This window comes from Heteronotia binoei, chromosome 14 (genome assembly GCF_032191835.1).
Source record: "Heteronotia binoei isolate CCM8104 ecotype False Entrance Well chromosome 14, APGP_CSIRO_Hbin_v1, whole genome shotgun sequence".
Taxonomy (NCBI): Eukaryota; Metazoa; Chordata; class Lepidosauria; order Squamata; family Gekkonidae; genus Heteronotia; species Heteronotia binoei.
The window spans coordinates 70047239-70059429 of record NC_083236.1 but is presented as its reverse complement, the minus strand read 5'-3'; the positions used below and the strand labels follow the sequence as shown (position 1 = coordinate 70059429).

The 12191-nt window shown below is 50.8% G+C and overlaps 1 protein-coding gene across 1 annotated transcript in view; it reads right to left on the bottom strand.

Moving 5' to 3' along the window:
- Positions 1–4899: 4899 nt before the first annotated feature.
- ACSF3 (acyl-CoA synthetase family member 3) overlaps positions 4900–12191 on the bottom strand; it is a 110222-nt gene continuing 102930 nt past the window's right edge. Inside the window, exon 9 of the mRNA XM_060253566.1 lies at positions 4900–5385. Within this exon, the coding sequence (XP_060109549.1) occupies positions 5268–5385 (118 nt within the window). The 3' untranslated portion in view covers positions 4900–5267. The remainder of the gene's footprint in view (positions 5386–12191) is intronic.

The following is a 12191-nucleotide window of genomic DNA, read 5'->3' as shown; positions in this document are numbered from 1 at the left end:
CCAAATCTTCAGGTATTTCCCAACCTTGAGCTGGCAACCCCAGGAGAGACTCCGGCCGATGCTCCGTGGAAGCTGTGCAGTCCTGCGAGCAAAAATTCTACTTTTGGGAGCTAAAGGCAGTGCAGCTAAGTAGCACCTTTAAGTTCAACCAAGTTTTATTCAGAATAATGTTTTTTGTATTGACATACTCAGGTTCATAATATTTTTATTTTTTACATAATAAACAACATAAAAACAACAACACAAATGTTATAACAATGCAAAAACAAAAACAATAAATGAAAAATACACATAAACGAACATTTTGGGGGAAGAGAACTTTGATCTGGTTCTTCTTCTAAGTTCATCTATCAGTTTCATTAAAACTTCTCTTCCATCACCCCTCTCCTTTATTACGACTATTTCTGCATGTTCAACCAATCATACATGGGCTGCCAAACCTCTTTACATTTATTTTAACTTTGTTGCAAACAATTTGGTTGAGAGAAAGTCCATTTCAGCTATTTCCAACACTTTTTGCACAAATTCTTCTTTCTTAGGTATTTGTGGTGCCTTCCAGTACCTAGCATATATAATTCTTGCTGCCATAGTTGCGTGAACCAAAAATCTAGCTTGTGTCTTAGAAATGGGGTTTTGACATACTCAAAAGATAAAATTCGGGTAAATGGTTTATATTTAAGTATTTTTGGTAGCCAGGTGTGTATTTGAGTCCAATAACTTCTCGCCTTTTTGCATTGCCACCACATGTGATAAAACGAGTCAATTGTTTTATCACATGACATACTCAAATAGTTTATCTCACTACATATACTAACCCATCTTCCACTATATTTTCATGTATTCTTTTTTGTAATGGAAAGGGTCCCGTGGTGCAGAGTGGTAAAGCTGCAGTACTGCAGTCCAAGCCCTGCTCATGACCTGAGTTCAATCCCGGCAGAAGCTGGGTTCAGGTAGCCAGCTCAAGTTGACTCAGCCTTCCATCCTTCTGAGGTCGGTCAAATGAGTCCCCAGTTTGCTGGGGGGAAAGTGCAGATGACTGGGGAAGGCAATGGCAAACCACCCTGTAAAAAGTCTGCTGTGAAAACGTTGTGAAAGCAACGTCACCCCAGAGTCGGAAATGACTGGTGCTTGCACAGGGGACTACCTTTACCTTTTTACTTTTTGTAATGGCAAACTAGAATTATGTTTCTATGTGTGTTATATGTTTAAATCAAACCTCTGAGAAACCTATGCACTCTTTTTAACCCAGAGCTAACATTACAACAGACTCTCATTTATTGCACTTCACACCCAGGATACCTAATGGTTTAGTTTAGCACATGGACATCCATCTGCTATTCCAACTTAATTGTTGTTGTTTCAGCCCAGTTAACATAAACTAACAAACACCAGACCCCAACTTGGGACTCTCTTAATCTGCTAAAAAACTTTTCCATGACTCTGCAGACTAACTCACTGCCCACTTCTCTATATTTAGGACTGCTTGCCATTCCACCCTGTTGTCTGATGAAGGGTGCTTCTAGCACACGAAAGCTGACATTCTGAATAAAATTTTGTTGCTCTTCAAGGTGCACCTTGACTCCTGTTTTGTTCTACTGCTTCAGACCAACACAGCTGCCCACCTGGATCTATTTCATTCCGAATGGAAGCTTTCGGACGCCTGTGCACTTCTTCAGGTGGGGGAATGGGGCACAGTGAGCAGAACTGCATACGGCTGGTGTGCAGTGGTTAAGCATGCATAGTGGTACAAAAAAAAAAGTTAGGCTCCAATGGCAAAATAGTGTATTGCTTTTTTTTTTTGCATCACTTTACATTCTTAACCACTACCCACCAGCTATATCTGAGTTCTGCTCACTGTAGCCCATTCCTTTGTCTGAAGAAGTGTGGATGCATATGAAAACTTACATTCTGAATCAAACTTTGTTGGTCTTCAAGGAGCTCCTGGACTCCTACTTTGTTCTACCGCTTCAGACCAACACGGCTGGCCACCTGGCTCTATTGGCATTGAAGCTGTGAGTGAGCAATTTGGCTACTGCGTATCACATACTGCAAGGGGCCCCGTGGCGCAGAGTGGTAAAGCTGCAGCACTGCAGTCCAAGCTCTGCTCACGACCTTAGTTTGATCCTGGTGGAAGCTGGGTGCAGGTAGCCGGCTCGAGGTTGGCTCAGCCTTCCATCCTTCTGAGGTCGGTCAAATGAGTCTCCAGCTTGGACAAAAATGTGTGAGCCGGAGGCTAAAAAAACCGGTGAGCTAGCTCATGCTAACTCAGCTTAAAGGGTCTTGGGATGTATAGAGCACCTTCCTTGACTTCCCCCTGCAGGGAGCCTGTTGGAGAGAGATTCCTGGGCAGAGGCGTGCCCGGCTTGTTAAGAGAGGTTGGTATTTATTTGCACTCCCTTAATTACTCCTTCCTCTGCTCTCCCCTCCCCCACCCCCTCCCCGCATCTGCAGCCAAACAGAAGGAGGTGGGTGGTGAAGCGTGCAAAGGACAGATCGCAATTTAAGGTGGGTTATTAGTCGTCCCCTGCATGGAGATTACACTCCCCTAATGAAGGACTCTTTTTACTGCTGTTAGAAAAAAGGGGGGGGGGGGTTGGAATCCTTCCCAAAAGAGACAGAATAGCCGGAAATGTGAGCGGAGAAAGTCCAGTGCTGACAGTGTGACATGTGGGAGGAAACCTCTCCCCTGCGACTGGGCCATGTACACACATACTGTTGTTTGTGTTTGTTGCTCAGTCGGACAGTCGAGCCGGACTCTTTGCGACCCCGAGGACCAAGTCACGCCAAGCCCTCCTGTCTTCCACCACCCTCCGAAGTCTGCTCAAATTTGTGTTAGTCACATCAGTAACGCTGTCCAGCCATCTCCTCTTTTGCCGTCCCCTTCTTTTTTTTTGCCTTCGGTCTTTCCCAGCATTAGGGTTATAATATAGTGGGTTCAATGCATGGAGAAGTCGCCGGCTGTGTGATAACAAGCTCTTTAATAGACATGATATAAGACAGGGCTACATGACAAGACTGGAGATGGGGCCTACTGGGCCCAACTTATATACATCCCTGGATTCCTGCGCTAGCACAGCACAGGGTCATTCAAACCGGTGGGGGCTTGTGATTTGGATCCTGCAGCCCGTTGTTCCCGAGTCCCCAAGCTCAGTCCGCATGGCTCCGATGAGCCGGCAGCACACCCAAAGTCTTCACTTGAGTCCACACACGTAACAAGGGTCTTCTCCAGGGAGTGCTCCCTTCTCATTGGGTGGCCAGAGTATTTGAGCTTCAGCATACATACTGAGGGGATAGATCCAAGAGAGCAGCCGTGTTGGTCTGAAGCAGTTGAACAAAGCAGGAGTCAAGATTCACCTTTAAGACCAACCGAGTTTTATTGAGAACGTAAGCTTTCGGGTGCTCTCGAAGCGCACTTCATCAGACGAGGGGGTCAGGTATTGCGGGCTGAAATACATGCATACAGGAAGGGAGCATCAAATGGAACCCCCCCCCCCCAATAACCTCTTCTGCAGCACAAAAAGAGGGGGCGGGACCTAACAGGCCTATCAGAACAGTGACATTCTGACCTCTGACCCCACTCTCCAACCCTGAGAATCCTCCTACAGAGAGGCAGGCACTACTGCCCAGTGGGCATTTACTGGCATATATGGCAGCCCTGAAGAACTGACCAGCGCCCACGGAAATGACTTAAAAGAGAAAAGCAGCAAAAGAATCGAGACGCTTCTGAGATTAGCCAAAAACCCCCAGAAATTTCATTTTGGAGATGTCTTCTTCTTTTAATGACAGATGCTACAACATATCAAAGAGAACCGAACGCGCTGAGGTAAAGCCTTCAAGGTACCGCATTGTCAGTTACAAGTAATAGGGTATTCCTTTATTATTTACTACATTAGATTTCTTGACCACCCTTCTCCACTTGTGCAGGGCTCAGGGCGGTTCACAACAATTTAGTTCAATATCAGGTATTCAGGTGTGAAAGTCTGTGAGTTCCCAGTACCCCGGGCTCTTGGACCATTTCAGTTCCTCTGCGCCTGATCTGCATTCCTTTCCTTCCCCAGCTGTGTCATAGGCGCCTGGCTCTGGCTGTTCAAAAACAAGAATTCTGCTGCAGTTCAACAGGAGCCTGCAGTGTCCCTGAGTCTTCCCCCACAACAGACACCCTGTGAAGTGGGTGGGGCTGGAGAAGGCTCTCATAGCAGCTGCGCTTTGAAGGACAACTCCTACGAGAGCTCTGGCTACGAGAGCTCTGGCTGACCCAAGGCCATTCCAGCAGGTGCAAGTGGAGGAGTGGGGAATCAAACCCAGTTCTCCCAGATAAGAGAGCTGTGGCTGACCCAAGGCCATTCCAGCAGGTGCAAGTGGAGGAGGGGGGAATCAAACCCGGTTCTCCCAGATAAGAGAGCTCTGGCTGACCCAAGGCCATCCCAGCAGGTGCAAGTGGAGGAGTGGGGAATCAAACCCAGTTCTCCCAGATAAGAGAGCTCTGGCTGACCCAAGGCCATTCCAGCAGCTTCAAGTGGAGGAGTGGGGAATCAAACCCGGTTCTCCCAGATAAGAGTCCGTGCACTTAACCTCTACACCAGACTGGGTGTCATGGTGCCTGAGGGCACTGGGTCAGGAACCCCTGAACTAGAGGGGAAATTTGGGATAAAAACAGTAGCTACTGCCCTAAGAAAATGAACAGCTCTGTGTTCCAATGGTGCCAGTGTGCTCAGAGGGCTCCTGGAGGCGAGGGGGTGGAGGCAGAACTTCTCTTCCATGGGACACAGCCAGGGCCTTCTTCAGCTGGTGGAGTTTCTATGGGCCGATAAGCAGAATCAAATCCATTGGCATTTAAGCTCAAACTCATACTGCCGCTGCTGAGCCTCAGCATTACAACAATAAAAATATGCTGGCAGTAGAGAAGAAAACCAGAATTTATTTATGGCTAAAAAGACCAATCCCAGCCAGCGTTTGATGAGCCACGGGCGTGCCATCACACTGGCATGTGGTCAGGATCCTGCAAAGGAGAGCGACCGAACGTACCCATGTATAAATTCTTTTGGGGTGGAATGCTAGCAGGAGCTCTTTTGCATATTAGGCCACTCCCCCCCTGATGTAGCCAATTCTCCAAGAGCTTACAAGAGCCAAGCTCTTGGAGGATTGGCTACATCAGGGGAGTGTGGCCTAATATGCAAAAAAGCTCCTGCTAGAATTCCACCCGTGAGTTCCTTCTTTGCACCTCTCCCATGATGCTCTGTGGAGCAGGAGGCTGAATGCTGGTTGGCTCAGGCGGAGTAGAACTGCCTGAGAAGTTGTTTCTTGTCCACTTTGCCCATCTGGTTCCGCGGAATCTCCTCCACCAGGAGCAGCTCGGAGGGAATGGTGTAGGGGGGCATGGACTCCCTGGGGAACACAAACGTCTTCCGATTAACACCTGTGCTGCTGTGGCTGAATGTCTCCTCTCCACTCTCACCCTCGGGCAGAATCCTGTTTTGGTCCTTCTCAGGGCTTCTTTTGTAGCAGGAGCTGCTTGCCTATTAGGCCACACACCCCTGATGTAGCCAATCCTCCTGGAGCTTACAGGGCTCTTCTTACAGGCCTACTGTAAGCTCCAGGAGGATTGGTTACATCAGGCAGTGTGGCCTAATAGGCAAAGGAGTTGCTGCTACAAAAAAAGCCCTGGATAGGGTATAAGAAGAAGAATTGAAGAAGAACTGCAGATTTATACCTGGTCCTTCTCTCTAAATCAGAGACTCAGAGTGGCTCACAATCTCCTTTATCTTCTCCCCCCACAATAGACACCCTGTGAGGTGGGTGGGGCTGAGAGAGCTCTGACAGCAGCTGCCTTTTCAAGGACAACCCCTGGCAGAGCTCTGGCTGACCCAAGGCCATTCCAGCAGCTGCAAGTGGAGGAGTGGGGAATCAAACCTGCTTCTCCCAGATAAGACTTCACCACTACACCAAACTGACTCATCCCACCCAAAAGCCCTGGTGCTTCCTGAAAACCCCACCTCTCTTGCAACACCTTGCCTAAGAACGTTCTTTCCCACAGCGAGGAATCTGAAAGCAGCTGCTGCCGCCGCCAAGTGTCAAACAGATGTTTGAATCCAGAAGTCAAATGAAGGCCCCTGCTCCTCACAGCGGCACAGGCTGTCCACAAATCAAATAAGCCTGCTCCAATATAATGCTGTCACGTGAACACACATGAAGCTGACTTCTATTGAACCGCACCCTTGGTCCACAAGCCTGTAGCTGTGGTGGGGCCCCCAGGATTCTGCCCCCCCCCCACCAAGGCCAGGGTCCCAGCCCCACTACCCACCACTCCTGGCTTCCAATTCCAAACTCTTGGCCAAGGGAAGCCTCCGAGCAGGGTCTGTGTGCAATGGGGAGAGACTTCCCCACCTCGTGCAGATCCTGGGGCCAGCTTCTCTCCCCTGGCAGTTTAAACTGCTTGTTGAGAGAAGCCACCAAGCAGGTCTGCCTGCTATTGGAGGGCGAGGAGGAGGGGAGAGAGAGACAGACAGACCTTCCTGCCGCAGGCTGATCTTGGAGCCAGGAGCAAATTGTGCGGGGCTTTTTGGGTAGCAGGAACTCCTTTGCATATTAGGCCACACCCCTCTGAGGTAGCCTGTCGTCGAAGAGCTTCCAGGGGTCTTCTTACAGGGCCTACTGTAAGCTCCGGGAGGATTGGCCACAACAGGGGTGTGTGGCCTAACAGGCAAAGGAGTTCCTGCTACAAAAATAGAGCCCTGCGTGTGAGACCAAGGGAACTGGGAGAAGGCATTTGGATCTTTAAATCCCTTCAAGCCAAGCTGGGGGCATGGGGGCTTGGGGAACACATTTAAAGTTGCTTTCTTCCCTCCCCTCCCTTTCTCTGGCCCCCCCAAACAGAAAATCCTGGCTGTGATCCTGTTGGTCCATCAAGGTCAGTATCGTTTAGTTGGACTGGCAGTGGTTTTTCATATCACCTCCTGCCTGGTCCGTTTAGCTGGAGATGGCGGGGATTGAACCTGGGCCCTTCTGCACGCCAAGGAGGTGCTCTAACACCGAGCTATAGCTCCTTCAGTGGTAGAGCATCTGCTTGGGAAGCAGAAGGTCCCAGGTTCAATCCCTGGCATCTCCAAAAAAGGGTCCAGGCAAATAGGTGTGAAAAACCTCAGCTTGAGACCCTGGAGAGCCACTGCAAGTCTGAGAAGACAATACTGACTTTGATGGACCAAAAGGTCTGATTCAGTATAAGGCAGCTTCATATGTTCATATGTTCCCTGTCCTCTGAGCAGAGGGTCTCATAGGGCTTGGAAGGGTCTTTGGCGCTCAAGCCTTCCACCCAGCATTGCACGGGGCTAGGTAACAATGCAGCACTACCAGCGTGTGCATCTGAGAGCACCGAGACAGAGCCCCTCTAAGAGGCAGGATAGATCACTTTTAATGGGTACTCATCAATCCTTGCAATTAGATATGGCAGGGAGAGCAAATGACAAATCCGCCACATAAGCATGCAAGAGCCTGGCAAAGTCCTGCTCCTTGGGAAGAATTCTGGGCAGGCCCCTCTCCGAAGCTGCACTCCCAATTGTGCCTTGTGCCCTGCCCGGCTCAAGAGGAGGGGGGCCAGACAAGCGGAGGCTCCCTTGAAGCCTCACCCAGGAGCCCTGGCACAGAGCAAAGTCACCTTGCTCTGGCACACGACACCCAGGGCCGTGCCCGGCTCTGACAGGCAGCTCCCCTGCCATTGTATCTGACGTGACATGACATGACATGTCCTCCCCCCCCCCCGCCCCCGGGAAGGGTGAGAGCTCCCCCCCTCGCTGCCCAGCCCAGCGTCGGAGCTGTCCAGGCGTCCTGCCTTCACTCAGGACCGGGAGACAAATGCCACCGCGTGAATCACTCTGAAGGGGGACATGTGTCTGCTGCCAGAGAGGAGGCGAGAGAAGACGGAGACGAGAGCTGACGTTGAGGATAAAGAGGGGAGACAGGCGGAGTGGCAGAGACAGATGCCAGCGGGGGTGCGAGGCCTGGAGCGAGGGGGGGGGGCTGCGTTCAGCTCAAGGACCACGGACTCTTCCCAAAGCGAACGAGGGTGGCTTCGAGATGGATCCAGTCCTGGCTGGATTCCTTCCCTCCTGGGAGGGCAAACTGCCCTCCAGTCCTTGCGGCAAGGGAGCAAGCGGAGACTTGCAGTGATACAAAGACAGGGAGGGGGGGTATTTCCTTCCTTCCCTCCCTCCAGGACATCGCACCTGCAGCCCCCCCCCTTTCCTTTTGCATTCCTGAAAGACTTTGTTCATTATGGGTTGTCCCTTACTGTCCCCAGGTAAGATGCCTCCAAGTGGAGGGTCCACAGCCCCTGCTTTGCACCCACCATGGTCCTGGGTCAGTCCCTGGCAGCACCCCCAATTAAGGAGAAGAGGAGGAGGAGAAAGAGAAGGAAGAAAAAGAGGAGGAGGAGAAAGAGGAAGAAGAGAAGGAGGAGAAAGAGGAAAAAGAAGAGGAGAGAGGAAGAAGAAGAAGAAGAAGAGGAGGAGGAGGAGAAAGAGGAAGAAGAAGAGGAGAGAGGAAGAAGAAGAAGAGGAGGAGGAAGAGGAAGAAGGAGAGAGGAAGAAGAGGAGGAAGAGAAAGAGGAAGAAGAGAAGGAGGAGAAAGAGGAAGAAGAGGAGAGAGGAAGAAGAAGAGGAGGAGAAAGAGGAAAAAGAAGAGGAGGAGGAGAAAGAGGAAGAAGAAGAAGAGGAGGAGAAAGAGGAAGAAAAGGAGAGAGGAAGAAGAAGAAGAGGAGGAGGAAAAAGAGGAAGAAGAAGAAGAGAAGGAGAAAGAGGAAGAAGAAGAGAGAGGAAGAAGAAGAGGAGGAGGAGGAGAAAGAGGAAGAAGAAGAGAAGGAGGAGAAAGAGGAGGAAGAAGAGAGAGGAAGAAGAAGAGGAGGAGGAAGAGGAAGAAGAAGAGGAGAGAGGAAGAAGAGGAGGAAGAGAAGGAGGAAGAAGAGAAGGAGGAGAAAGAGGAAAAAGAGGAAGAAAAAGAAGAGAAGGAGGAGAAAGAGGAAGAAGAAGAGGAGGAGGAGGAGGAGAAAGAGGAAGAAGAAGAGGAGGAGGAGGAGGAGGAGAAGAGGAAGAAGAAGAAGGGGAGGAGGAGGAGTGGGGAATCAAACCTGGTTCTCCCAGATAAGTCTCCACACTTAACCACTACACCAAACGGGCTCTTTCTGGATGAACAGATGTCTGGCTGGCCTAAAGAAGACTACTCGTGTTCAAGACACAGCAGGGAACTTGGAAGCCAACTGGACCATCCTCTTGCCTGGCCCAGGCCAGCTCATTGCCCGGCCTGCCCTCTGGTGCCTCGGTGGTGTCAGCCAGAGAGGAAGCCGCACTCAGCTGAGGCAGCTTGTTTGCAGTTGCTTACCTGGCCCAATCCTTCAGTTCCTTGAGAGACAATGTCTCGCCTTCCTGGAGCTTCACAACAGCACTGACTCTCTGGCCCCACGTGGGGTCCTGAGGACCAATCACAGCCACATCTGAGAGGGAGAGATTGCACGTGAGAGAGACAAGGACTGCAAAAGTATCCCATAGGAAAGGGGGCAGGGTGAAGTCACCCAGACAGGGGGCTGCAAGAGGGGTGGGCAGTGCCAGAATCAACCCTATGGAGGCCCCTAGGCAGTCAAAATCTCAGCAGCCCCCTTTCAAATTATCTCAGAGTTGGAGCACCCACCCCACTGCCCATGGCCCCTGCTGCAGCATAGGACTATACTGGAAGGAAGGGAGGGGAGGGGAGGGGAGGGGAGGGGAAGGAAGGAAGGAAGGAAGGAAGGAAGGAAGGAAGGAAGGAAGGAAGGAAGGAAGGAAGGAAGGAAGGAAGGAAGGAAGGAAGGAAGGAAGGAAGGAAGGAAGGAAGGAAGGAAGGAAGGAAAGGGGTTGGGGAGGGAAGGGAAGGGAATGGAGGGAGGGAAGGGAGGGATAAAGAAAGGAAGGGAGGGAGGGGGAGGGGAAGGAGGAAGGAAGGAGGGAGGGAAGGGAGGGGTTGGGGAGGGAAGGGGAGGGGAGGGAAGGGAAGGGAGGAGGGAAGAAGGAAGGAAGGAGGGAGGGAATGGAGGGGTCGGGGAGAGGAGGGGAGGAAGGGAAGGGAGGGAGGGATAAAGGAAGGGAGGGGAGGAAGGGGAGGGAAGGGAAGGAAGGGCATTCCCCAGTGGCAGGTTATTGGGAGGGGGCTGTGCTTTACCAGCAATGCTGGGGTGGGCCAGCAGATGGCGCTCAACTTCGAGGGCGCTGATTTTGTAGCCACCACTTTTGATGATGTCAACAGAAGTCCGGCCTCTGATCCAGTAGACGCCCTCCTTGTACACAGCTGTGTCACCTGGGGAAGGGAAAGGCGATGCAGACCATTACCCCAGACCCCAAGGGAGGCTCTTCCTCTCTCTCTCTTTTCTCACTATAAGAATTGTTGGAAGCCACAGCAGAGCCCCACGGACGACACAGGGCTTGGGCTGGCAGCCCCCAAAAGCAAGACCGGACCCACAGTGTGGATTTTGTGGCGAATGGGGATGGCGTGCCCACCTTGAGGAACGATGCTCCCTTAACTCACAATCCAGCAACTGATTTTATATGAATGCAAGTTTATTATGGCATCCAGCCAGAACAATCCTAACACTTCAGCAGGGGACATCAGAAGAAAAAACTGATTTTATAAGCGCATGGCTGGTGTTGTGTCTGCATGAATAGAGGCCACACAACTACAGTTGCCCAGGAACATCTCCAGCTGCAAAGAAATGCATCTCTATGCCTCCTTATCCAAACCCAGCTCAGCTTATCAGGCACTCCTTGCCAGCACCAAGCCAGGGCCCACAGCCCAAGAGGAAAGGGACATCCACCTTCCTTCCATTGGTATACCCAACCAGACACGGGGCTTTGAGCCAGGAGGAAAACATGAAGCTGAAGGATGGCTTTGCAGCAGCCGAATATATCACTTTATCACAACCTAAAACCTTTCAATGGCTTGCAGTATCTAAAGGGCTCCTTCTGACCAGATGTTCCTGCTGTGGGAGCCCAAACGGCACAAAGACCTCCAGGGGAAGGCCTTGGGGAAAGCCTTCTTGGTATCTACCCCAAAACTCCCTCTTGCGAGCCTTTCCAGTGTTAACTGAAGTTTTATCTATCCTGCAAGGTTTCAGTGAGTCCGTTTATCTCTAGCTTTTATTTGAATGTATTTTATATATTTCTGTGCTCCTTCTCCTCGCTGCTCAAAGTAGTTTATGATACAACAAATAAATTGAAGCGTGCTTAAGAAAATAAGAGAAGCCATGTTGGATCAGACCAATGGCCCATCCAGTCCAACACTCTGTGTCACACAGTGGCCAAAAACCCCAGGTGCCATCAGGAGGTCCACCAGTGGGGCCAGGACACTAGAAGCCCTCCCAATGTTGCCCCCCTGAAGCACCAAGAATACAGAGCATCACTGCCTCAGACATAAGAACATAAGAGAAGCCATGTTGGATCAGGCCAATGGCCCATCCAGTCCAATACTCTGTGTCACACTGTGGCCAAAACACCCAGGTGCCATCAGGAGGTGCATCAGTGGGGCCAGAGCACTAGAAGTCCTCCCACTGTACCAAGCACCAAGAATACAGAGCGTCACTGCCCCAAAGAGTTCCATCTATACCATGTGGCTAATAGCCACTGATGGACCTCTGCTCCATATTTTTATCCAATCCCCTCTTGAAGCTGGCTATGCTTGCAGCTGCCACCACCTCCTGTGGCAGTGAATTCCATGTGTTAATCACCTTTTGGGTGAAGAAGTACTTCCTTTTATCCGTTCTAACCCGACTGCTCAGCAATTTAATTGAATGCCCACGAGTTCTTGAATTGTGAGAAAGGGAGAAAAGGACTTCTTTCTCTACTTTCTACATCCCATGCATAATCTTGTCAACCTCTATCATGTCACCCTGCAGTCGATGTTTCTCCAAGCTAAAGAGCCCCAAGCATTTTAACCTTTCTTCATAGCTTCTGCTGAGTCAGACCATCTGACTACGAAGGCCACTCTTGTCTACTGCGGCTGACAGCAGGTCTCTGGTGGAGAACCTTAATGTCATTGATGACTGGAGATGCTGTGGACTGGAGTCTTCGGCATGCAACGGGGGGCTCTACTTTGGAGCCTCAGCCTCAGCCCCAGCCCTGCTTATTGCTGCTTCAGTGTGATTCTATGGATGCTGGAGGGAAATGTCAAGTCAAAGC